Source organism: Phalacrocorax aristotelis, chromosome 10 (assembly GCF_949628215.1).
Source record: "Phalacrocorax aristotelis chromosome 10, bGulAri2.1, whole genome shotgun sequence".
Taxonomy (NCBI): domain Eukaryota; kingdom Metazoa; phylum Chordata; class Aves; order Suliformes; family Phalacrocoracidae; genus Phalacrocorax; species Phalacrocorax aristotelis.
Genome location: NC_134285.1, coordinates 10,957,421 through 10,983,161, shown reverse-complemented (window position 1 = coordinate 10,983,161; position 25,741 = coordinate 10,957,421). Strand labels below are relative to the sequence as shown.

The following is a 25,741-nucleotide window of genomic DNA, read 5'->3' as shown; positions in this document are numbered from 1 at the left end:
TGTCATAACACTCCTATACAAATAGGCCGTGTCCCGTCTGTTTTCATTTCCAATACTTTTGTATCCATCCAGTGTACCTTGGGAAGGCAGATATTAGAAGCTGTCTTTTTTTCACTTGGACTGAGAATATAGGGAAGGTTCTTTTGCCTGTGTCAGAAATAACAATTCATATGTTTTATACTATATTGGTTGTAGTGTTAAAATGCTACATCTGTTGGCAACTGTGCACCTGCTACTGAAACAGGAGAAAAACTGTTATGCGGTTTTGTGCCTTTTTACTACAATAAGCTACTTTTTTATTTGCAAAGCACAAGGCAATATAATGTTTTCTTCATATTATAGTAAGGTGGTTTTAAGAATGGCTTGAGGCTTGAAACTTCCAGCTGGCTTGGTTAGACATCTACAAAGGCAATAATAGGGAATAGTACCTGTTTAAGGAGTTGTCTTCTCTTCTCCTCATTCTGTTCATCTCTGGCTTGTAAATCTCTTTCAAACTGGCCTTTCAGGGCCTGCATATTAACCTCCAACCTGAGTTTGGCATCTTCAGCAGCCTGGAGCTCATCCTCTAGCTCTTCTAATTGTGTCTTCATCTCTTCTACTTGCTGTTCAAGGGTCCGTTTAGATTTCTCCAATTCATGGACCTTTCAAGCAATAAGTATTTAATAGACTTGTTATAAAAAAATATAATTCTAGTTAAACATAGTCTACCTGCAATATAGGCCACATTTGAAAATATCAGCTCTGGAAAATGAATTAACTAATTTGCACCGAAAATGGTAAATTAGCATTTCTTTGTACACTTGTAAATCTGTCTTCAAATAACCTGTGATTCTCTTTATCCCAAACATTTATTTTTAGTCTAGCTAAGTATCTTAATTAGTATTAGAAGTAGTATTATCATACCACTGTAATAAAAGAAGTGATTGGCAACGCATCAGTGGAAATTTGCTGCGACTATACAAGTCAATGTTAGGCTGGTGGCAAAGTCAAATATAACTAATATTATATTATATATATAATATATATAATATATATATAATGCAGAGTTTACAACTTCAAAGATACTTAATAAACTAGTAAATTACTTAGAATTTCTTTAATGTTTTTTCAGTCTTAGAAATCAATAAGAATCTATTTCATGCTTGAATTAATGTTAAAAATGAAGATGGCTTACAGTTACTTCGCCAAGTCTCTTGAAAGTTTGGGCACAAATGGAATAACCTTTGAATTCTGTATGAAATATCTCATCTTGCTGAATGCATTTGTGTGCTACAGAGAAATTCCGACACTGAAAACAATGATCTGTTTGTTAGCTGCTCTTTTAAGTTTTTGTTGTGGAAATTGTTCTGAGACCAAAACTTACATTCTTGCCAACATCATCTTTGGAGCTAACAAGATCTTCCATTTCAGCTTTCAACATTTTGTTCATCCTCTCCAGTTCTTCTTTGGCTTCCAAAGCCTCTTCAAGTGCTCGGGCCAATGACAAAGCCTTTGTTTCTTTTTCTCTAGCTTCAGCTTCTGCTCTGTCCCTTTCATCTGCATATTTTGAAGAGATGTTTTTCTCTTCAGCTAACATCTGTAAAAAGGTAGTGTTAATCCAGGAAGTCATTAGTAATAGGGTTTTTCTATTGCAACTGTCTTGTCAGCTGTTAATGACAGAAAAATCTCTGCTTTTTGATAAATGTATACAAATACAAAATTAACCACTGTGTGCATAATGAAATTTGAGTTTGTTTTTTGTCCCTGCTTTACCTTTCACTAAACGAGTAGTCTTTGAGTTCCAGAGAAGTTAGGTGATAACACAGCAAGGGAGAATCTTAAATCCATACCTGATCAAACTTCTTCTGTTTCTTCTCCAGGTTGGAGACCAGCTGACGCTGATTGTCTAAGTCCACCACCAGGTCATCCAGCTCCTGCTGGAGTCTGTTCTTGGTTTTTTCCAGTTTGTCATAAGAAGCAGCCTTTTCCTCAAACTGTTGTGTGAGACTTTCAATTTCCTTCTGAAGTTTCTTTTTGCCTTCTTCCATCGTTTCTACTGTGCTGGCATATTCCTGTAGCTTCTTCTTAGAGTCAGAGAGCTGAAATTTGAATTCAGAGGGAAAATCTTTATGGCAGTCACACCAAAACTTGGCAGAGAAGATGGCCAGGAGACAATCAAGAGCCAGAAGTCTTACTTAATTTGACCCATGTGAAGCTAGTGGTCAGTTACCAATCACCCAGCCCTCATAAAATGAGGCAGACCACAGACCTAGTATGCACATGCAGGCCTAGCGTGCAAGACTGTCTTGGAAGCTACCTTGGATTTGTACCTGTCCTAGAGATCACACTTTCAAGAAGAGGGAGACTGCTGGCTCCATTGTGGAGCTTCACTGATGCCATCTGGGCCAAAAAACTAGTTCCCTGAAGGTCCATGTGCTGCACCAGGATAGTTCTACAGATCTGAAACCTCCAGAGTTACTGATAAAACTCTCAGCGATGGAGCTAGTGATTTAGCTATGGCACCAATACCTGTATTGTCAGGGTTGAAATATGTCTCTCCAGATTTTGTTTTGCTTCTGTTTCTTCATCCAACTGCTCTTGCAAGCTGTTCTTCTCATCCTCCAACTGACGAAGCTTGGTAGACACATTTAGCTTCTGCCGTGTTTCTTCCTGAAGCAGCTCCTACAGTCACCACATCAATCAGCAAGACAGCCATTGGTTTAGGTCTTTTTATAGTGCTTTTTATAAATCTTGTAGGTGAGCTGTCACTGAATGCAAGTTTACCTGTGTATCTTGTAGCTGAGATCCTAAGGTTGCAACATCTTTGGTCAATTTGATTGTCTTGCTTTCTGCTTCATTGAGCAAACCAGTAACATTTTCAACCTCAACCTATGAGACACCACAGCGAATAAGTTCAGTTATTTTGCACAACTTCAAAATTTTCCTCCAAACTCTAGTTTGCTCTAGATTGAAATCTTAACTTTGAACAGGATCTGAATCTGCCACTATGCTTCTGGGTCACCTCAAGCACCAACAGTGTTTCTAACTTAACTGGAATTCACAATTTTGCTATAAGTTTTCTGGACAATATGTGGGACTTGAGTCCTCTGGAACTAAAGCCTACACACAAACTCTGCAGTGTCTGCACGTGTCATCTTTGACCTGTGTATTAAGACCCTCAAGGTCTAATGCCATTTTAAACTAGTTTACCTTAGTATTTTATTATTGTATATCAAAACCTAGTCATATTCATAAGTAATACTAGTATATTCCTTTCAATTAATTGCAAAGGGGAATAGGGATTTTTTTTTTTTTGTGGATTTTCCTTCCTTTTCCCAAGTTTGACAGCAGTTGGTGCGTTTTTGATTATTTTCTTATTTATCCACTAACTTAAAGGAAAGCTTACTGCTGCTATGAACAAAGTTGTAACAATAAGCTTGATTAGTATTGCTGGACACTGAACATCTACTAAAGAATGACTTTAAATTATCTTTAGTTATTTCTTATTAGACACTAAACCATAGATAAGTGAGTGTTCTCCTTTCATTGTCATTTTTTTCTGAGCACATCTTACGTTTTAATAGCTGTTTAATCCATTTCCAGAAACCACATTCCTATCACTGTTCCCCATCACTCAAAAATGGATGAACAGAAAGAAACTACAGAACAGTCACTGAACCAGTGATGGCATTACAGACTACAACATGTACAGAGGGATGGTGAGACTAAAAGTTCCTAGTTTCATGAGACAGTCGTTGTAATTATTTGTATGATAATTGATGTAGGAGTTCAAGGTAGGAACCCTATAGAGGACGAAAAAAAAAAAGAGCATTTTGGCTGAAGTTGACAGGGCCAGGATTCGTCCAGATACACCCTCATGGAACGGTATAAACTGATCTTTTCAAGCCCAAGGTGTCACAGCAAAAGGTCAAACTCCTTCCTACCTGTAATTTATGAACTTTTTCATTGAGTTCTGTCCGAACACGCTCTCCATCAGCATATTTGGACTGTAACTCTTGCAGCTGTACTTCCAGCTTCTTCTTTTTGTGCTCCACATCTTGTTTGGCTTGATTCAGGCTCCTGACTTCATTAGCCAGATCAGCATTGTCTTTCTCTAGTGTCTGTTTGGTCTTATCCAAGTTTGCTTTAGCCTAAAAGCATGAAGTGAAGAAAGATGATCTATAAAAGGAAACCATATTATCTAGTAGACAGTTTTCAACACGACGGATTTCTGTTTACCCGTTTAAATTGTTCCAGCTGCTCGGTTAGCTCTTCCACAGCTTGAGTGTGCTTTTGCCTCATCTCCTGGACCTGGGCTTCATGAGTTCGAGTCTCTTCCTCCAGAGCTCTCTTCAGCACTGTGACCTCCTGTTCACGCTTTGCCCTGGAAGGTAACACACATAAATGGAGCAGCAGCAGAGTGTTCCAGTTACTGGGAAAATAGCACTACTGTACAGTTACTAGACAGTATTGTGCTAAGCTTGGTGACGTTTATTTTTGGCCTGTGTGCTCTATCTCCATACCTGAGCTCTTGCTGGGTGGCTGTGGTATCCAAAGTATCTTCAAGCTCTGTCTTAAGAGCCTCTAGCTCTTCACCTAGGTCTCTCTTCTGTTTTTCTGCTTTGTTTCTTGCAGCTCTCTCAGACTCCAAGTCTTCCTGGAGATCAGAGATGTGAGATTCCAATTCACGAATCTTCTTGAGGGCATTGTTCTTTTGACTAGTTTCATCTTCAAGCCTGAAAATAGAATATTTAATTTTATATATTAAGAAAAAAATAATTTCACTTTGAGGAAATCAGTATGCCAAGATTAAAGGTTTGTAGGTTATGTGCAAGAAAGCACTGAAGAAAGAGGTGGGAATGACACAGAAAGGATCTGGCAGCTGTACTTTATCTGATCCGCTGATACAGCAAAAGTTTTGGTTGAGTGTTGTCCCTCTTAAATGTATACAGAAAATCCACTGAGACTCTGGAATGGATCAAGGTCAGATTCTAAAGTAATTTCTGCCTTTTGCAATGAAATGTATTGTTACATTTCATTCTTTAATTGACAGCACTACTTAATGCCATTGAGAAGAGGAGTTTTCATTGATACCTGGAGGTAAGATAATGTGTCTATGGGCAAGCAATAGTATAATTATTTTTCACAAAATAGAATTTGGAAAATGGGGAAAGTATGCAGGGATGAGGTAACTGAGAAATGAGATTTGTGGCTGCAGCATCTCAGTGTCTGGGAAGGGAAGAGCCCCATGTTCCGGCCTGGGTTTTCAACCTGTGTGCAGATTCAGGGGTGAATACCTGGCTAGAGCAGCCTGCAGCTCTTCCTCCTTCTTGGCTAGTTGTGCCTTCAGCTCAGCAATTTGTGCCTGGAGCTCTGCAATTTGCTCATGTAGATCACCTGAGTCCCCTTCCAACTTCCTCTTAATTTTCTCCAGTTCTTGTCTGTTCTTTTCTTCTTTCTTTAATCGCACTGAAAAAGTAAGGATTTTGGTCATGGGAATGTTAGTGCAAGGAGCCCTTAATCTGATCTTGAATGTAGACAAAAAAATGTTCCAGCCTCCAGTGAGGCCATACATTTAACTACAAGTGACTGCATTTCTGAAGCAACATGCAATAATTTACTGTTATCGCTCATTTCTAGCCACTGAAAGAATAATTTATTTGTCTTTCTCCAAAAGAAGCTTCCCCCTCGCCCCAATTTTCTCTCCTTCACTCCTCTGAACGTAAAAAGAAAAAGAAGGTATCTACGGTTTATATACCCTGGGATTTTGGTAATTCTCGTGCGCAAAATGGCTTCAGCATAAGAAATTTGGAAAATACCCCACAAATTTTTTTGACGTTCTTTCCAGTTTGGGTTTTTTGTTGTGTGCCAAGGCAAAATAACTGACATAAAACACATTTTTGTTCATGTTACCTTCAAGTTCTGAAATCATAGATTCGTGTTTGTTTTTCAGCTTTGTAAGATTTTTGGCTTTTTCTTCTTCTTCTGCAAGATTTGTTGTTAGATCACTTATTCTTTCCTCAAGGAGTTTTCTTTCCTTTAGAAAAAAGAAAATACTTCCGTTAACAAAAGTCTGACACTGGTGATCGTGAATCAACTCTTTGCCAACTAAGAATATCCAAGAAACTGTCTTTTTATGTTGTATTTCTTTAGATTGTAGTGATACATTTCACTTTGTCAATTACAGAAGAGCTGAGAAGTGGTGTCTAAGATTTCCATATTCTCTAATCTGCTGCAATTAGAATCTTACACTCACTCTAATGGCTGGTAAGTACAGGGCCCAGTTCAGAGGAGCATCCCCTTTCAAAAAGTACTGGAATACATGATTACTTTCAGTTTTAATCATGAAGTTTTATTGAAACTAGTTGAAAACCAAGAGAATTATTTACTCTGCTTGGGGCCAAAAAGGCCTGTCTTCCACTATTATGCTTGACTGCTGTGGGTATTTTGCTTGAAGATACTGTTACCACAAAAGACCTCAAAACCAGCAGTTTTACACAAGTTTGAATTGTTTAAATGAGCACGAAAAATTATCACAACCTTGTTTGATAGAGGCTGAAGTGAGAATCTGGTGACTCTATACCTGTGAGTCTATATTAGTCAAGGGTATTCCTGTTCTAGTGGAAGAGGAGGTCTTCTCTCATCTTGTATTATTTTGACAAAGTAAGAAAATGGACCCTCAATGCTTACCTTGGTTAGCTTGTTATTCTGATCTTCCATTATGAGAATATCATCTTCCATTTTCTTTATCTTGCCATCTGCTGTTACTTTTTCAAGTTGCAATTTCTGCCTTGCAGCTTCTTCTTCTTCCAGCTGTTCCTCAAGGTCCTTTGAGGGGGGAAAAGAAAACCACAAAACATGAAATCTGGAAATAAAATGCTGCTTAGGTTATAGGAAATTCTTAATGTTTGTCACTATGTGGGGTATGTTGTAGACTCTGTTTTCATTAAGAACTGACAATCTGTAATGCTTGGTGATTTTAGAAGGAAAGATTTGTTAAATTTTTATAGAAAATATTGAAATTGAGATGAGGAAGAGGAGAACTCTGAAGGAAAGAGCATCAATTGATTGTTCTTACTTCAGTGGCATAGACACACATTCTACAGAGGGCTGCACAACAAGCACTTTCATAGGATCTGAGGTTTGCCAGTCTCCATTTTTTCTCTGAGAGACACAAGTTATTGTCTTTATTTGTCACTTTATGCCTCCTTACCAGCATTTGTTGTTGCATCTTTTTCTTTTCTGCTTGCAGCTGCTGGCTGCGCTCCTCCTCTTCCTCAATTCTGGCTTCCATTTCATGCAGAATCTCTTCCAGCTCTTGTTTCTTAGCAGCTAAACGGACTCTCATCTCTTCAGCCTCAGCATACAGTTCAGTTTCTGCCTGAAGCTGTTCCTGAAGGAGGTTCTTCTCTTCACAAAGCTACATAAATAGAATGGAGAGGACGTTAAAACTTGGATTGCAAATTGCCCCACAGTGTCTTCTTACTAGATAGTCTAAGTGTACAGGCAGGCAGCTCTACCACAGGTTCTTGTGTGGACGTTAGGCCTTTACTGAAATAAATGGGAGTTTGTCTGCACTGAACTCTTGTTCTGGACCATCGCTGTGAATACAATTGTAAGTGCAAAGAAAAAAGACACCTTTATTGTAATAGCTTCTAGAAATGGTGAAAGAACAGCTAGCTTTTCCCAGAGGCTCAGAGCTGTAAGTCACCTGTGTGTGTTTCAGTTCCAGCTCCTTCAATTCACTCTCTGCTTTTTGTTGTCTTTCCTTAGTTTTTTGTAGTTCTTCATCCTTGGCCTGCATTTCTTCCTCCTGGCGGGTGACTTGCAGCAGTGGTTTCACCTGAAAATACAAAGTTTTTTAAGAATATTTCCTGTCAGTATTCATGTTACTGAGCATGGTACTTAAAGGTGCTGGGCTGACTGGCACTAATGGTAGCAGTGTGTTGTTACTCCAATAGTGGACAAATCCTATCCAGCCAAGATTGATGTAAGCATCTTTAAAGCAGCAAGCCTCAGCAGTGCGGCTCTTGGCCATCTCTGTGTTAATTCTTGGAGCCTTGTTAGCACCTCTGCCTCCAGTAGTGTAACTTTTCGAATAGCCTCAAACCTGATTTGCTCCATTGATAATGTACAAAACCTACGTCTTCTGCATAGAAGGGCAATGTGCATATGCAGGTGTGTGTTACTGCCTATTTCTGGTTGCAGAGGAGTTGTTATCAATGCAAGTAGGAACAGCTTTCTGAATCTAAACTGAAGGCTGTTCTTGGCGGGGCGGGGAACAAACCACAAAACCCCGAACAAAAGAAACCCAGGCCTCTTCAATAGGAAAATCAATTTAATTTTCTTGAGTGCCTAGCAGGAATATGTTTAGTGTCCAAGTTAAGGAACTCCGGAGCTACTGAGTCCCCTGTAGATACATAACTCCACATGTTCACAAAATTCAGTCTTAATTCAGTCTTACTCTGTCTTCTCATTATCCACCTCTGTGAAATTATTTATTTTTTTGGCAATTAAAGTCCCTAAACATACAAAATCTTTTATGCATCTCTGCTTAACTAGTCTGTTTTCTTCTCAAGCTAGAACTAACTTTCATGTTAATGGCATTATATAACTAGCCAGAGTCTCTCTAACCCAAAATCTTGTGAAGCTAATGAGACTCTTGCCATCAGCTGCAATGGATTTTGGAACAAGGAGTGTGCCTGACATGATATGCCTTTGCATCTTGCACATTTAATTTCTTTTGGAAAGCTGAGAAGAGATTCACCAATAGCAGTCACTCACTTTAGTGAACAGTCTCCACCATTGCCAGTTCCTCAGCTTCAGGTAAGCAGCACAATTTCTTTGGATAACCTTCATTGCAGTCAGCTGTTGCTGTCTCTTGGCAAAGGCTCTGTGTTTAAAAACATACAGCAAATTGGTTCAGCCTGAGAATACAAGGTGTCTGCAAGATTACTCATATTAAGCAAAGAAACTGGCATGAGAGTCTGCTGATTAGTCGCATGGTTTGAGAAATCTGGAACAAGTTCTTTTGTCACTTAAACAGTACCTGTTCTTTCTTGAGTAAAGGTGATAATTCTGTTTAGTTTGCTGGTATTTTATTTAGTCTTCTGGTTTTTAGCTGTTTCCACTCCATAGGTAGGTACAAACCACAAAAAAAGTATAGATCTAGTTCTGGCTGTGAACATCTTTCCAAAGTACACAGACACTCAGAACTTTGATTGTCATTCTTGAAATCTCTTACATTTACATGTTTCTGCTAAGCAAATTGAATGCCTTGGCAGTATGCAGAAAAATGGCATTATTGTTAATAGCATTGTGATGTACGTTAACTGAGATCACGCTAGATGATCAGTACTTCATGCCCGAGCAGTGTAAGACTTTAATGTTTTACAAATAATAGTGTATAAGACTCCAGTCATGGGCTACGATGCTCCTTCTTCTGCTTGTACAAACACATGTGTAAATGATGGGTCATGGCCTCAGAGAGCTTACTGTACAGAGGGTGTAAGTAGCCTCACAATGTAATTGCTTCTCTGTAATTATACTAATAAGCCTCTTCTGAGCAGGAAGTGAGTCCTTCATGGGACACAAGTTGAGTTCTAATGCAATACAAATAACATAATAATAAAATGTCTTAACCTCAGTTTGTTATACTGAGAACTAAAGGCTACTGTAGATACTCTGCATCACAAGACATTCTTTTTGTCATTACATATTCTTACTTTCTTGCTAGGTAGCCTCGGCACTGAGCCTGGAAGGCGATAATAACATCTGTGATCTTCAGGTCTCTCTCTTCTTCCAGGTGAGCCAGAACACCAGTTCTGAAGAAGATTTTACTCTGTCCAATTCTGTACAAGTTGGGATCAAGTTCTAATGCTTTGATCTGGAGGAAAACAGGGATATTTGTTAACTCCAGTGTTGAAGTTTAGGGTATTAAAAATTAGTTCTCATTTCTGATTGCTCTCAACAGCTTTTTTAATAAGAAATATAGACCTGATTATCAATAGGATCAAAAATGCTTTTCTTACCATCAGTATGCAAGCCTGCTTGCCATCCATGAATCCTTTAGGAATAGCATTTGCAGCAAGAATTTCGTATCTGCCACAAGACATTGATGTTAGGGAGGTTGAAACACATCAGACTATTTTGTACAGACGAACATATATTAAACCATTATTAAACCATTATTAAACCCAGAGTAAGGACTGAGTGAGGGATTCCTACCGCTGACGGAACTCCTGGAAGACAATCCTGTTGGGGAATCCCTGCCGGCAGATACGAATACCTTCCAAGACACCATTGCAGCGCAACTGCTCCAGCACTAAGTGGGCATCAAGTTTGCCAGCCTGGAAAGGGAACAGAAGTATTTCTAGCACTGTTGAAATTAAAAAAAATATTAATAGCTGTGCATCTTTGTTTGAAGACATCATTCAGCTCTGCCATGTGCTGCTACAGTGAGCAGCTCAACATGAATAATGTGCCAGGAGTCTGAAAATTGAGCATTTGAAACTTACCCGTTTTTCATGATTTGGAATGATACAGCGGACAAAGTTGGGATTGGTATTCCTTAAGGTGGTCATCAGTTTGGTTAGCTGCTCCTTATAGAGTTGTCCAACAGTACGGAACATGCCTTTCTTGGTTTTTGAAGCACTAGGGAGTGAGCTTTCAGTCATCTTGGCCATCTGGTCCAGCCCAACTATACGGTCCACTGAAATATAAAAGAAAATATAAATGGAACTGCTAATATAAACTGTCCTCACCTCACACTACACTTATCACTGGTATTGTGAAACTGCAACTTCCCCAAGAGGACCAATATATTTTTGATGCAGTAGAAGCGTACTAACAAAAACACTAGAATAGTCTTCTGGGTAAATAGTCAAAACATGAAAATGAGGGTCTTTGTTAACTAGTGACATAATGGAGCAACTGAATACATAAACATATTTTATTTCACATTTGGTCTAAAAAGGATAGTCCTTCTGCATTATATCCAGTTGGTAGGTTGGTGTCAGAGCCAGGAACAACAGCATCCCTTGACTCCCATCTATTACCCAGTGGTTCTCAAAGTCTAGCTAATAATCTCCCTCAGTTATTTGATAATTCAGAGCCACCTTCCTGGTGTTTGCATGTACATTTATGTCTATGTATTAAATACTTATACTGCAGTATATGTGTTACAGAGCCATACAAACTTTTTAAAAATAAAGTGGTTTATGTGCATACAGACATATTTCTGATGGAGTTTAGTTGACTTTATATATCACTGGAGAGAACTGTGCAGGGCTTCTGGGAGAGGAGTGTTTAAAGTCATTCATAAAACCCAACCATAACCTGTGTTAAATGAGGTCTGCAATAGCACAGATTTAGCAATGCTATAACACTCTAATGAATAATTTTTATTCTGTTAATAATATTAAAAAGGAAATTTTTTTATAATGCTTAAAAAGATCTAATGATGTTTTCTATAAATATGTCTTTAGGATCCATTATTCTTGGGTTTTAGGTCAGTCTCTTCAATGCTTATCATTTTCACACTTGGGTCCTGCAAGCAAGGGCCAGCTGTTAAAAAGGTCTAATAGAAGTTTCTCCCTTTAAACCACATTACTGATTTAGAGTTGCAATTCATACCATCTTTCCAAAGGTCGGCTACAAATTTGTCTGAAGACTGGTTCAGTAGAGAAGTCACATTGTCATTCAGCGGATCCATGTTCTTTGTTAGCCAGGCAGTTGCATTGTAGGTAACCTGCAGGAAACAGTGCTGCATCAAAAATCTGTTCTTGATAAATCTATCTGGAGTGTCCAAGAACACAGGGCACTGTATTAACCCAAAACCATCCAAACAACAATACTGTGAAAAGCTTTCTAGGGTTGAGAGCTGAGTTGAGTATTTAGTCCTAGATGTACTAGCATCTGAAAAGTTTTTTGCAGACATATCCATGGCAGGGCACCTGCCCTACCTTTAAAAAATCAGCTTGTTAGAAAGGAATCCGAATTACTTGGATTTTCAGAAACCCCAGTGCTGGTTATTTTTGCTTTCATGTAAGCTTAGCACAACCATGAATGTTTTGCAAATCTTTTTTCATATGTTAGTAATTAAAGCACTTAGTATATACATTATACAATGAAAGCCATGCCTTATCAATTCAGGTACTGGACTGTCGCTTTTTTTACCACCTGGGCATCAAAGAATCAAAGTTCCCTAAGTCAAAATAGCTCAATCTGTCCAATACCTTTCCTGCATAGTGCATGATACAGAACTCGGTTTTATCCTTGAGTTGCTTGGGCTTCTGGAATTTGGGATGGTTGCCTTGTTCTTGACATAGTTTCTCAACAAAGGATGTGTCCGTAGCTTTGGGGAACCAGCACTCTTCATCCAGCAGAGCCAGGACACCTGGAGGGTTGGTCTGCAATGTGAGCAATATTGTGTCAGTATCACCACAGGCAGAAACAAAGAGCACCACCTTTCTTTATCCCTTATGTTACAAATCCTCCCTGGCAACAAAGGATCTGAAATACCTTAAATGGCTTTCTTATTGTACTGATACATAACTGACCCTGATGCAAATTATGTAGCATCCCACCTATAGAGGTATAATCTTACTGGTCTTTCAATCAGCTCAATGCAAGGTTGCAGGTCAAGGCCAAAGTCAATGAAATTCCATTCAATGCCCTCTCGCTGGTATTCCTCTTGCTCCAATATAAACATTGTGTGGTTGAAAAGCTGCTGAAGTTTCTCATTAGTGTAATTGATGCACAGCTGCTCAAAGGAATTGATCTGCAAAGAGGAAAAAAGTATATTCCTAATGTCAAAAAGAGACCTTCAAGAGGGAACTTAAATGACAAGATGAAATTTGCTTTCTGTTTCTTTGTACGTATTGCAATAATACAAATATAAGGATACAAATTTTTCTAATCTAAGATCTTGAAAATTTATAGTAAGTTCTCAAGTGGTAAATCTTTGTACTGGGACCTGTTCAATAAACCATAAAAAGCAGTCTCTGGCTCTAGACACTGAGCCCTGCGGAAGCCCAGCAGGAGCATTTTGCCAGCTCCAAGCCCTTCCTGCCCAAGGGAAAGGCAAGCAGCCAGATGTAGTAGGCCTCTGGGTTGTGCTGGCCATGGGCTGCTAGCTACCTTGAAAGAACCAAAATGTTTTTGTGGCTCTGAACTTAGATATTTGTCATCTTATATCCAAACCACTGCATGATTATAAAGAGTTTAGCCAGCTTGTGTTCCACAGTACATACCTCAAAAATCTCAAATCCAGCAATATCAAGGATCCCCAAGAAGGAAGCACCTTGTCTTTTTGTTTTATCGAGAGCTTTGTTTACGCGAGCTAGAATCCAACGGAAAAGACGTTCAAATTGTGCCTTGGCCAAAGCCTCTATGGCGAAGTCTGCCTGAAAAAAAGAAGAGAAAATTGTAAGTGAAAGAATAAACCCAATTAGCTGCTGGTTTCTGTAGAGATAATCAGACAGAAAACTGACATTTCCCTTTAGATGAGGTGTAAGTAAAACAGAAGAAAGGAGAATAGTTTAAGGAGAGCTGGGCAGACTGCAAGTAGATACCTGCTCTTTGGTCTGAGCTTTCTGCACAACATCTCGTCCTACTTTGATTCTTGGGGTTAGAATAGATCTTGTGAAATCTGTCACGTTAATCCCCATCAGGTGACACACTTTTTGTGCAGCTAGAATAGAAGAGTGAGATTTTATTTCAGGTTGAATTTTCTCTTAGCAGGTCAGTAAGTGTGTGAAGTTATTTATCTTACTTATAAGCTCTTCTACTGTACATACAAGAGATGCCACTTGCCATGAAAGCATTATTTGTGTTCCAAGCAGCATCAATTTATGGATTCAAGATTAGTAGAAAAGGTAATGATAATTGAGATTATTTTAAGTATGGTATATCTCTTAAAGCCTGTGAAGTATATATTTAATAACAAATAAAAAATACTGATAAATAATGCTTACTCAGCTCCTATTTTATTAATTTCTTAATGTTAACTAGATTTTCTTTTTAAAGTGGCAAATCATACCAGTATTATCTGGCATAGAAGCTTGATCAGTGTTTCTCTCCTTCTTGAAGACAATATTACCCAGTTGTAGGACAGATGAAACAACCCTCAGTATAGCTGTAAGAAACAGATAGTACAAATGAGGAACAGAATAGACACATTTTGAAAGCTCTGTTCTCTTCAGTAATGAAGATTCATTCTATTGCTTGTGGTTTCCTGTACCTCTATGGAAAGAGCTAGGTTTGTTTAAAAAGGCTGTGCCATAAACTGCAAGAGTTTGAAAGCTGATTGAGCAGCATCTCAACAATCTCTGCAGTGGGGTAAACAGGGCAGTCTGGGAACACCAGCACCTCTAAGCTAAGTTGTGCTGGCTACCTAGGCAGACCCCCAAGTCTCAGGAATTCCTCTTCCACTCACAGTGAACTGTAGAATTTTCCCTGCTCAGACACTTGACAATCTGTATCTCTGTCTTTTAAAAATTTAAAAAATATCTATGTATTACCAGCGACTTCAAAAATGTGTGGCATTTATGAAGCTCCAGTTATGCATGAACATGTGGATATTTAGTTGTGCAACTAAAATCAAATGTATACAAATCTTTGAGGGATTAGTGTCGAAGTACAGCAAGGTTATTGTTTAATGTTTGATTACTAAAATATATATAAACGTGATGTTGCCTAACTTCAGCTAGCAAAATCTACTGGCATGTTACAGATAAGATTGTATGAATCTAGGGACTTCTATTTGTTTATTTGGTAAACTTCCACAGGAGAAGAATAGTGTCCTAATGGGCTTCTATTTTAGAGCTTGAAATCAAAGGGGTTCAGACAGTAATATAATGGCTCCTGTTGTTGTAATGGAGAATGCTGCTGTCAACACCAATACACATGCCCTGGCAGGAGAACAAACCAGCCTTCATCAGTAACATCATCTGAATTTACCAAGGCTGGGGTTTGCACTGCTGTCCTGCAAGGCGAGACTTTTTTCTCAGCATCCCTCAGTCACTGGTGCAGGTGAGGGATGTAATGGAGCTCTACTCCCGGCTACCACAGCTGCTCCACGTCTCAAGTGATGAGGTGATGTTGTTTCTGCCACGAGGTGTCACTTGGGGCATGGCAATTTGCATCCATGGGCAATGCATACTGGCATGCACCAGCTGACGCCCTGCACACGCTCCCGGGAACAGAGAGAGGTAAAAGCTACGCAAATGGATGTCTCTGGCAGGCCCACATTTTCAAGATAGTTTAGTTAGTGCTCTTTGTTTTTATTTGTCTTTTCTCAGTGAATACAAATATGAGCTATTTGAGCCTGTTCCATTTCTTTCAAAATGAAATCAGAATATTTTCCAACTTTTTCATGCTAGTTGTTGGAAAGTTCTGAAAAAATGGCTTTAAATGGTCATTACTGTTGTTAGAGCTGGCTTGAATTCAGTAGTCTGTTCTGGATACGTATGGAGTTCTTTTAGTAAGAAATCTTCCCTTTCATAAACACAAATTACCTTTCAAAACACCATGTCTTATAGTACTGACAGCTACGCTGATGTTGTGGATTTCAAAGAGTGCTTCTCATGTTCCTCCTACAAGCAGGTCTCTGGAATTTATAAGACTTAGAAGAAAAAGCCTTGCAATTCTTCTTCATTCAGATGGACAGCCAAATATTGTAACAATTATTTTATTTGATCCCTGTTTAAATCACTGTACAGAGCTGCTCTGTGCACTGCCATTTGTTCTGTGCCTCACAGAGGTAATTTCTCTTTATGATATATACTCTATTTTCCGATATAGGTGGTGATTCTTCAGTGTTTCTTTCACTGTGTTTCCAGCAAGTGCTGCCAATTTAAACCTTTGAAGGAGATGGTTTGCAAAGAGTTTTCATAATTGGCTTCAGCTGCTCCCACTAGTACCCACTGCAGCAATGGGTAAAGGTGGCCACTGTAGTAATTTTTTAAGTAGGACTTTTCTAACAACACCCTAAAAGCAGCGGATCATAATTAGAACTCCTTGCAAGGCAAGAACAGTCACCTTAATACTCACAAGACTTCCTGAAGCATCGCCCTGTTTAATACCAAGGTGGCAATGATTCCAAGGAGGCTGTAGTGTTTTGTGTCATGGATGTCTGGCAGTAGTTTCAGTGTCTTCACTGCTAGTCTATTCTCAGCCCCTGCTATCCTCTGCCTGGATTCCTGCTGCTGGTTCACGTTGTCTTCAGGCACTCTACTGCCACCAGTTCTGTTGCTTGTTGTTATTGGCTCTGACCATGCAGCTTGTGTTATGTGATCTTGATCCTGTGTTTAGATCCTGCCTTGATCTTGTGTCTCTCCTGATTGCACAGGCTGAGTTCCCATATTTTTCATAAGGTGAAGTGGAAACAAATCTGTGCTTGAGAAGTTTTGCCTTAGGAGAGAACCTTCACTCTCTTTCCATGAGACATCTATGGTTTAATTAATCTAATACCTCCTGAGAAGGAGGGAAATCTGGGGGCAGTAATTCACAGTGCACTTCTTAAACAGTAGCTAGGTAACAGTTGGTAATAGTTTTACACAGAGGAAATAAGAGGCAAAGAGGTTAAATAACATGGGTACATTTAGAATCCTCTGGTTGGTGGTTTATGCAAGATCACACCTCTCCAGGGAAACATAGACACAAAATATAAATAATCTTAATTTTCCTATATGAATGTAGACTCTTACGTCACATGCATATTTTTCAAAGTGATTATTCTGGACAGAATTAACCTTGTGCGTTTGCATCTCTATACTGTGTCACCTGCAGACGTATACCTTGAATGCAATCTTGCTAACAGTTCTCACCTGTCTGCTCCTCCTCAGTAAAGCCCATAATTGTCATGGCTTCCAAGGTCTCCTGGAACATCTCATCATCTTGTTGAGCAGGGATAGGCACATGGCCATTAGATAAAAAGGTATAATTGTTGAAGCCTTCCAGCAGCAGATCATCTAAAAAGCAAAGAAAAAAAGCCTTTCTTAAGTGCATCAACTTAATGCTTTTGGTTCATGAGTTCTCTCAAAGAGTAACAATAAAAAACCCAGTGTTTTCACCAAAGGAAGAGTCTGCTTGTATGAGGAGTTTAGGGTTTTGTGGTGCACAAATATTTTCAAAATTACTTTCCATTTAGTAAGCTTGTGTTAAGTTTCCAGTTTATGCTAGTAATTGGGGAATGTCTCTGCCCCACAGTGGAATTTTGCACCCTATGGACTCAAATCTGAGCCATTCTTCCCAAAAGTCTCTCATTTAATGCCATGTGTAACCTATGCAGGTTTACACCTGTCCCTGTGGGGATTCAGATCGGGTAACAATAACAATGGAACCAGGTCACAACCATAGTGGGCCAGACCAAAAGACTCTTCAGCCCTATCCTGTGGCCAACAACAGATTCTTAGGTAAGGAGCATAAAAAACAGGGAAAATACAGGGTTTTCCATCGCTATATACATTCTTTGGCAACCAGTGATTTAGGGAAAGACGTTGAATTTGAACCATAATGTTCCAGTACATATTATGTGTAATCCTTTTTTTGAATCTACTTACACTTTTCATCTTCTCAACATTCAGAAGCTATGGGTTTCACAGTGTAATAACATGCTGTGGGAAAGACATTATCTTATTTTAAAACCACAAGCTAATATTTTTCTTGGGAACCCAGATTTCTTTTGTGTAAAAAATAGTAACTTTTCCCTATTCATCTTCTTGATATCGTTCAAGATGGGATCTGAATGGGTTTACATCTCCTGTAAATTGAAACCTCCTGTAAACTGCAAACAACCTGGCTCAAGGAGATGGACATCAATTGAAGCTTTTTTATAATTCATTTGAGAGAATTATTTTCTATAGCTAAAGAGCTGTTTATTTATAGAAAGGATTGAATGATATACAAATAAAGAAGGTAAGATAAATTAAGCTGTTTCTCAGACTGTTGAATGAGATCTAAGAATCATTAGCAAGTAACTTACTTCTCATTTGTTCAGAAGCTCCAGCAATCAAATAGTAAAAGATATGAAATGTTCGCTCATCTTTAGCCTGACGAATAGCACGGGATTTTTCAAGCAAATCTGTTTGTCAGTGTGTTAAAAAAAAAATCAACAACATATTTCAGTCCGTCCTTAATTGTGCCATCAACCTCAGAACCATCAATAGCATTGTTGAAATATTTGCCACGAGCTTGTCTAACATGAACATATGTCTAATTCTGTGGTAGTAGCTCTGGTATTGGTATAATTCTCATCACAATGAGTAGATAATTTCCTACTTCTTATTGTACGGTAAATGCTGGTAGTCATAGTAATAAGCACCACAGTAGACATAAATGCTTCTAAAATCAGAATCATAAAAATAATATTCACAATATAATTCACACCACTTTTAAAATTAAGTACCACTATGATTCTTTCAACATAAGGTGGGCCTGCTAGAAAAGAAGCTCTTGAGGCTAGTATTGTAAGTATAAAAGCAATAAAAGCAAACTTTATCTGTAGTCCATTTTCGTGACTATAAACTAGTAAAACTGAACTTGGCAATAGTGTGTTTCAACATCAGTCAGTCAGTCAGTGATTCACTCTTTAAAAGCTATAGTGCTACAGCAAAACTTCAGTTAAGACCAAAAATTTTAACCTGAATTTTTCTAAAGATCACTTGTCAAAGTAAGAGCAGAGAGATAAACTGTTTGTTGTTTGATGCTACACCCAAGAGATAACATCCTTCTTTATAGCTGCATCTTTCTTTCTCATTTGTTGGAGCAAGCAGCTCCTTCTCTATGCACAGATGAGCAATGCAGCACTGAGGAATCTAGCTACATATTAATTTGCTTATTAAAACACGCTATCTCATAAACATAATGAAGGGAAGGCAACAGTACTTGGCAAGCAAAGTCAGGCTAAGCTGAATTTCTCTGAAATGTCTGTAATTTTTTCCTGAAAATATACATCGAGATTATTGATATATAGCTCACTGCTCTGGGTGTGTCATTTGAAACAGCAAGGCAATATATAGCATCCAGAGCAGACAAGTTCTCTGGAATTATCTAGCACTTCTTGCTATATGGGGCATCAGCACCGGCAAAATATCTGCTTCACTTCAGTTGAGTGAGCTTCCAGAACATGTAATTTCTGACAATGGCAGTTTAACAAAATATGCAGAGATCAAGCCAATTTCAGGATAAATTGTCCCTTGGTTTGACAAAGGGAGAGGAACTGTAAGGACTTTAAGAAAGCTCTTCTGACTGCACCATGTTCTTTGGCTTTTCCTGTCTCTTTTGTCTTTATTAATATAAAGTCATGAGAGGGGTGGAAGGGAAAGGTATATTACTTTTACTAAAATGACCCTTCAATCATCCAGACATGAACTAGCAAGCTGTCATACTAGGTATCATAGAGACACATCCCTTAACAGGTTATTCGCAGTGCTTCTTCTTGGAATGCCCCTATCCCACTACAACATATATGACCTTTGCTATAACTAAACAGCAGGGGACGTGCAGCCACAGGCTTGACCATTCAGTCTACGAGGCTCAGGACTCTTCCCTTACAGAAGCCAGGGTGCACAGGGCTGAGGGTGAGATCATACCGAGCATGTGGACTTCATCCCAATATGTGGTCAGGAATGGGACAAAGTGCCAAACCGGGACTTGAAAACCAAGATGCACTCTCCAGGTTCCTGGGTAAACTGTAGTGATAATACAAAGTATTCTGCATTTTTTCAAAGTGCCTGTCACAGCACGAGTAAGAATCAGTAAAGTTTCAAAACTATTTATGCAGCTGGAAATGTAGACCACAGGGGACCAGAGTGATCCATGCAGGATCACACTGATACAAAGCAAAATGACTGCATAGTTCTCAAGATCACATGCAATCTTAACCACAAAACAATCTTTTCCCATTATTGTATTATTGGGACTCTGCTCTTAAAGTGCCCTGCCATTGCCTTAGTATGGCGTTTCCATTTTCTGAAGTGTATATGGGGAATAGCACACTTTCCTATGGCTGAGAAAACAGACCTGAAAATATAAACATAAGAGTAAGAAAAACTGAGAAGCTGGTAACAGTGTAAATGGAGCCACTTCCTTCCATCTTTGTTTATACCAGCCTCAGCAATATTTGCCTTTCTTAGACATGCGATGGAGCTTGTTTATCTTACTTTCTTCTGCTCACCCTAGTTAGCTTCCAGTGCAGCTTACTGAAAAGGATACAAGTCTCTATGTTTGCTCCGACAATGTAGCCTGTCACATCAAAGTTGATGCGGATGAATTTGCCCTGTGAATGAAAAGAAGATCTAGATTGGGCTGTTCTTTCAGGTTATGCCAGGTTTTCCAACATTAGTATTTAGTCTGTTTAGTAAGACATGTGCATTATCCTCTCAAGAATAACACGCTTGATTCCCTTCTGCTGGGAAAACCCATGGAAAAGCCTGAAAGGAAGTTAACTTCTCTGATATTCCCTCTGCAGGATTTCCCCCCACATTTCATTCAGGCACTGAGGGAAAGAAGTCATCCCTACTGGACCCGGCTTTGGAAGGTGGGGATAAGACTACATCTATTTTCTACCTTGATTTCAACAAGTTCAATGAGGGAATACTATTGATTCTGCTTAACTCCCTCTACTAAGGTTCATCTGCATAGATGAACTTTGCAGGGAGAGAGCAGAGGTGGGAGAGGAGGGTCTGCAGGGAAAACAAGCATCTGCCATCACTCCCAGAAAAAGCGTCATCAAATAGTGACAGCGCTCAGCTCACATAATTGTAACTTGAACATTTATGACTATTTTTTATTTTTATTTTTTAGTTTTTAATTTAATATATTAACCACTCTTGCTAAGTAACAGTCATACCCTATGAGATATATGCTCAACAGTGGTGCAAAGAAAAAGAAAGTACAGATTTTTTTTGTAAATATTCTGAAGGTGGTGATGTCCTGGAGCAGGAATTGACTCTGGAAGACCACACATAGACTGCTAAATTGTGAGAGGACAATGGTACTGTCAAGTTTGACCTTGATTTTTCATTTTCTATAAGGCCAAATTCCTATTTCAGAGAGGAATTCTAAACTGTTTTTATGGGATTAGTTTTAAGATGCTCTTTAGAGAGAAGCACTGATGAGGGCCACTGTCTGTACACCGTGTTTTAAAAGATGCTGCATCTCCCCCCGACAGACCCAACTGGATTTTTCCTACTTACGAATCTGGAGGAGTTGTCATTCTTCACAGTTTTGGCGTTTCCAAAAGCTTCAAGAATAGGGTTTGCCTGTAGAAGCTGTTTTTCCAGCTCACCCTAGAATTCATTCAGATGCAGTTAACCCTAAACTTCATAATTACTTAATTAAAACCAACACATGTACACTGGAGAAATATGTGAAAGATAATTTAAGCCTTTTTTTTTTCTTCTGAATACTGCACTTCATGTGGATTTGTTTTCATTCTCTGTTAATCTTTGTGTTTATATATATGTGCAGTTGACTGCTGTCCTGTATACATGACCCCGTTCCAGCCCTGTTGCCTGCGGCAGATCAAAGTCGATTAATCTGTTTAAAATCATGACTGGCCTTTCTTTAAAAAAAAGGGTCATTCAATGTAAAATTTTTTTTTTCCAGTTTCATATAATTTTTAGAAGGGATATTCTTAAAGGAACCTCTAGCATGTCTTTTTCAAGTTAGTTTATTGAGATCATTTGCTAGCAAATGACGATGTAATTAGAATAACTTGCCGAGAATCATTTTAATGTAATGCAGCACAAAGCTACAAAGCAGATTTCATCAAGTCTATTAATAATGATCCATGCAAGGCTATTTAGGTTAAATATGGAAATGCATTGATTTATTTCAAACTAGGATAATGAGTTCTCATGCAAACACACAAACTTTGTATTATATTGTTAACTGTGATTGGTAATTGCTAATGAAACAAATCATGCAATGAAACAAGCATGCACTTTATATTCCTATTTCTAAACAAATCAATGAAGTTGAAAAAACTCCTTTGCTTATGAACACTGCTTTTTTTAACTTTTCAGCTCTGTCCTGTGAGGTCACTCACTTTCACATTTGATTCTTGTCATCCTACTCTTTGAGTACTACTCTGCAGTAACATGCATTATTTCAAATAGCTCACCCTGAAAAGGAAAACGTCCTTAATAGATAGTATGATATCATTTAAATAATTTTAATTAGAAAATAAGGCAATATATAGGTTGAATCTAGGGGAAATAATTTGGAAAATGAAAGTGCTTCCCAATTACTGGGCAAAATTGGTAACCTTTTTCTAAATGCCATTCCTGAATGTCTTGTAACTTATGTGGCAATGATGAGAGCTGCCTCAAAAATATCATTAAAAAGCAAAAGGCTGTTAACAAATGGCTAAACTTATCTGCATGGTCATGAGATGGGAGAACGAGCACCTTCCTGAGAGCATAGATCTTTTGAGAGCTAAGGCATGTATCAAGACTGCATTTTGCAAATAAGGAAAGAAAAACCCCACCAAAAATCCCCCAAACTAACTACCTAAGCATTGAAGGAAGAGGGAAGAAAGATTTCCAAACAAGATAACACATGAGTCTTAGAGTAAGTAATGAATTCCTAAAACTCCCTGAAGCTTCTTTGTACTGAGCAACTCTTTCCAGTTATATTCAGTAGACCTTAAAACTCGACTACAAGCACAAGGTGTTGCTCAAATCAGAGGGTGATAGCTAAAATTGAGCCTTGACTGCTAAACTGAGACAGCTACCACTTGCTTCTAGTGAGAACTGAACTATGCCATAAACTTGGGGTATAAAACTGTGGCTCCAAATTAACAGCATTGTATGTGGCTGTAAGTCCACTAGACTCCACAGAGTTGCCTATGCCAGCAATGAATTAGGTTTTTTTGCAGAGAGCTTGTCAAATGAAGTAGTAAATTAACTCAGGGGCAACACATTGCCCTTTGTCATAGCTAAAATCGGAGAGGCAGCAGGCAGAATGGGGGGAAAAAAGACCCCATTAAAAAAAAAAATCCCATTTGCCTGTCACAGAAACAGAAAGAATATGCCAGGAAACCTGCCTATATTCCCAAAGCATTGGTATGCTGGTACGGCACACCACAGTACGGGAGGGCCTATGAGGGCCTGTAAGAAACTGCTGTAACAACCTGCAGACACAAGCTGCAGTGAGAATTGCTCTGTTACACACCATAGCAGCAAGCTAAGAACATGCTAACCTTTGTGGATGTGAACAATTCTCAACAGTTACATGAAAATGTAAAATTGAAAGCAATATCAAATAGAAAGCATGCAGCCACACAAATCAATCAAACACCGTGAGGTTTAGGAATTATTTCACAAGAGTCGTAAAAATTTCAACCTGAAGCACAGAAAGCATTTGGGTATTTCCATTCAGAAATCACGTTGCTGAATTTCAGGCTGAGTGGCTTTTCCAGGATTGTGGGAAATTTCATTCAAACTATGGCAATTTGAACACACACGTATAGAAGAGAGTGATATTTGAAAGATGACCCTGCCTGTGTCAGACCTCATTCTTTACCATGGAGCCTGACACAGTTAGGGTTGATTTGTGAGAGCATTTGGTGCTATTGTTGCTTTTTATCATATCATACAACATATTTCAACAAAATCTCTCTTAAATTTTCGAGGTGCAACAATAGCATGCAGATCTACACTCAGTGCCTTAAACACACATCAAACAGTCTAAGTTACTCACGTAAGAAAAAGATGGACCTTGCTGTATTGAATAATGTGGTATAAAACAAGTGTCAGTATCATTTCCATTACACAGACTTTTTTATTGTTTTTCCTGTATTAAAATAACCAATACACAGTTTCCATGCAGATAAACTAGGAATACAAATAAAAACAATCTATTGCAGACATACCAAGAGTACAAATACCATTAACATATATAGAGAATTTTAACTGAAGGGAAAAAAAACCCTGAAGCAAAAGGATGAGATTTGGATCCAGACCCAGGTTAGTCTCCCAGGACCAGGCAAAGGCAGATATTTTTATGATAAATCCCTAGTTCTTCTCTGGTGCGACTGAGGCATTTTGCTATTCATTATTTTCTAATGACTGAAATCAATGTCAGTAGTCCCAGTCACTGAATTACTATTTGTCAGCATGTTATAGAACAACTGGTGGATATTTGCATTCAGGTCTGTCTCAGGGCCAGCGTGATCCTGAGAATCACGTAATTCCTTAGAGGAGTCAGCAGCAACTGCAGTTACATGCCCATTAGAAATGGCCTTGAAATCACTAGTTCATTTCCCCCAGTCCCTGAGCAGGACTCAGTAGAAAGAAATAATTTTTTGCATAAACATTCAACAATGGAAAACTATGCCTTTAGTCTTGAACTCTTTCTACTAAATGTAATCAGAGATTTCTAGAAAATACTACCCAAAGGGACATGTACTCCCTCCCCTGCCTCAAAGCAGAATCTGCTGTACATAAACAACAATTATTTATGGTTGAAGAGGCCAGGCTGCACATGCTGTGCTCTGGAGTCCTCTGTCTGCTGGCACACGGGGTCACAAGGGCAGCTGCAAGACCCAGCACAGGTGTGGTCATGAGATTTTTACTTCATTTCCCTCTACCCTACTAATTACTTATTTTGGTCTCAGTCTTGCATTTGGGACACACTGAAATGTCTTCCTGAATTAAGCCTGTTTTGTCATAAAAGTGAATTGCTGTGGTTTTTTTCAGAAGTTTTTGAGTAACATTCAAAAGGCTGGAAGTGACATAGGACCTCAAGTTTTATCATTGAAAACAGCAAAGGCAGTGGATAGCCTCAGCCACACCAATTATCTCCAGGAACTGGGCAGGTATAAGCTCGTATTATGGTTCAGAGCAAGAAAACAAACTTCAGTCACCAAGGCAAGATTGCTATAAATTTTGAAGGAACGAAGTACTTTAAAAGATTGTGCATTTCAAAATTGTTCTCTCTGATAGGGGAGTAAAAAGAAAAGGCAGGTTTTATACTGGGACTCTTTCCTAGTCAGTAAGAAAACTTGCTTGCTAACAAAGCCAATTGAAACTTCAGAAGTTTAAATGCTGGTATACAGCTTTGTGATGCAGTTGGACAATGTGTTAGTTAAAGGCTTTCCCAAACTTCTTAGTTGCCAGGGGCCAAGGGTAAAATAAGGACCCGAGCCCTTGCAGAATTCAAGGCCTTCATGCTAGGATATAAATAGGTGCTATGCATATGGAAAGCTATGAATATTTCTTTTCTAGCAAAGTACGTTCTGATTTGATGCCTAAGTGGGTGTCAAACAAAAGTCTTTTTCCATAAACATAGAGCTGTGATGTAATTGTGTACTCTTAATATGTCGCCTATTTGGCAAGGCACAGATGTTGACTTGCTGTTAGCACAGTCAGCTCAGTACAATCCTAACAGACTTGAAGAAGAGTTGAATACGGAAGAGCTCACTTACAGTGATGCTGGTGTCCTTTTTGCCCTTATGTGATGAAGCAACAACAGCCAGGTACTGAATGACCTTTTTGGTATTTTCTGTCTTGCCAGCACCAGATTCACCTCTGAGGGGAAAGAAAATAACACAAGAGAAGGTAGGTAACTAGTGGACTCCTTCTGCCACGTGATGTATTCAGTGTATAAAAACGGGACTGGAAACTGTCCGGCTCAGCTAGTATTTACACCAGAACACCATCTCTCCCAATCCACCTGACTTCAGCATGCAAAGAATGCATTATCAGAGCTATATCTCTGTCCCATTAGTATTTTGACTGGACATTGGACCATT

General features: G+C 38.8%; 1 protein-coding gene across 5 annotated transcripts in view; it reads right to left on the bottom strand.

The window, feature by feature from the left end:
- The window catches only part of MYH11 (myosin heavy chain 11), a 62,172-nt gene that overhangs the window by 8,767 nt on the left and 27,664 nt on the right, over positions 1–25,741 (bottom strand). For 3 of the 5 annotated variants that reach the window (XM_075105194.1, XM_075105197.1, XM_075105193.1), the window contains exons 5-34: positions 25,415–25,517; positions 23,689–23,709; positions 21,180–21,272; positions 20,197–20,260; positions 17,966–18,064; positions 16,809–16,952; positions 14,021–14,116; positions 13,554–13,672; positions 13,233–13,385; positions 12,587–12,760; positions 12,216–12,389; positions 11,614–11,728; positions 10,497–10,690; positions 10,207–10,328; positions 10,011–10,080; positions 9,705–9,865; positions 8,764–8,872; positions 7,691–7,822; positions 7,193–7,399; positions 6,670–6,807; positions 5,893–6,016; positions 5,277–5,448; positions 4,503–4,715; positions 4,219–4,363; positions 3,924–4,130; positions 2,764–2,868; positions 2,509–2,661; positions 1,830–2,078; positions 1,364–1,576; positions 429–641 (exon numbers count right to left, since the gene is read on the bottom strand). In XM_075105194.1, coding sequence (XP_074961295.1) covers positions 429–641; positions 1,364–1,576; positions 1,830–2,078; positions 2,509–2,661; positions 2,764–2,868; positions 3,924–4,130; positions 4,219–4,363; positions 4,503–4,715; positions 5,277–5,448; positions 5,893–6,016; positions 6,670–6,807; positions 7,193–7,399; positions 7,691–7,822; positions 8,764–8,872; positions 9,705–9,865; positions 10,011–10,080; positions 10,207–10,328; positions 10,497–10,690; positions 11,614–11,728; positions 12,216–12,389; positions 12,587–12,760; positions 13,233–13,385; positions 13,554–13,672; positions 14,021–14,116; positions 16,809–16,952; positions 17,966–18,064; positions 20,197–20,260; positions 21,180–21,272; positions 23,689–23,709; positions 25,415–25,517 — 4,282 coding nt within the window. The remainder of the gene's footprint in view (positions 1–428; positions 642–1,363; positions 1,577–1,829; positions 2,079–2,508; positions 2,662–2,763; positions 2,869–3,923; positions 4,131–4,218; positions 4,364–4,502; positions 4,716–5,276; positions 5,449–5,892; positions 6,017–6,669; positions 6,808–7,192; positions 7,400–7,690; positions 7,823–8,763; positions 8,873–9,704; positions 9,866–10,010; positions 10,081–10,206; positions 10,329–10,496; positions 10,691–11,613; positions 11,729–12,215; positions 12,390–12,586; positions 12,761–13,232; positions 13,386–13,553; positions 13,673–14,020; positions 14,117–16,808; positions 16,953–17,965; positions 18,065–20,196; positions 20,261–21,179; positions 21,273–23,688; positions 23,710–25,414; positions 25,518–25,741) is intronic. The other 2 variants (XM_075105196.1, XM_075105195.1) reach the window with 1 other exon arrangement.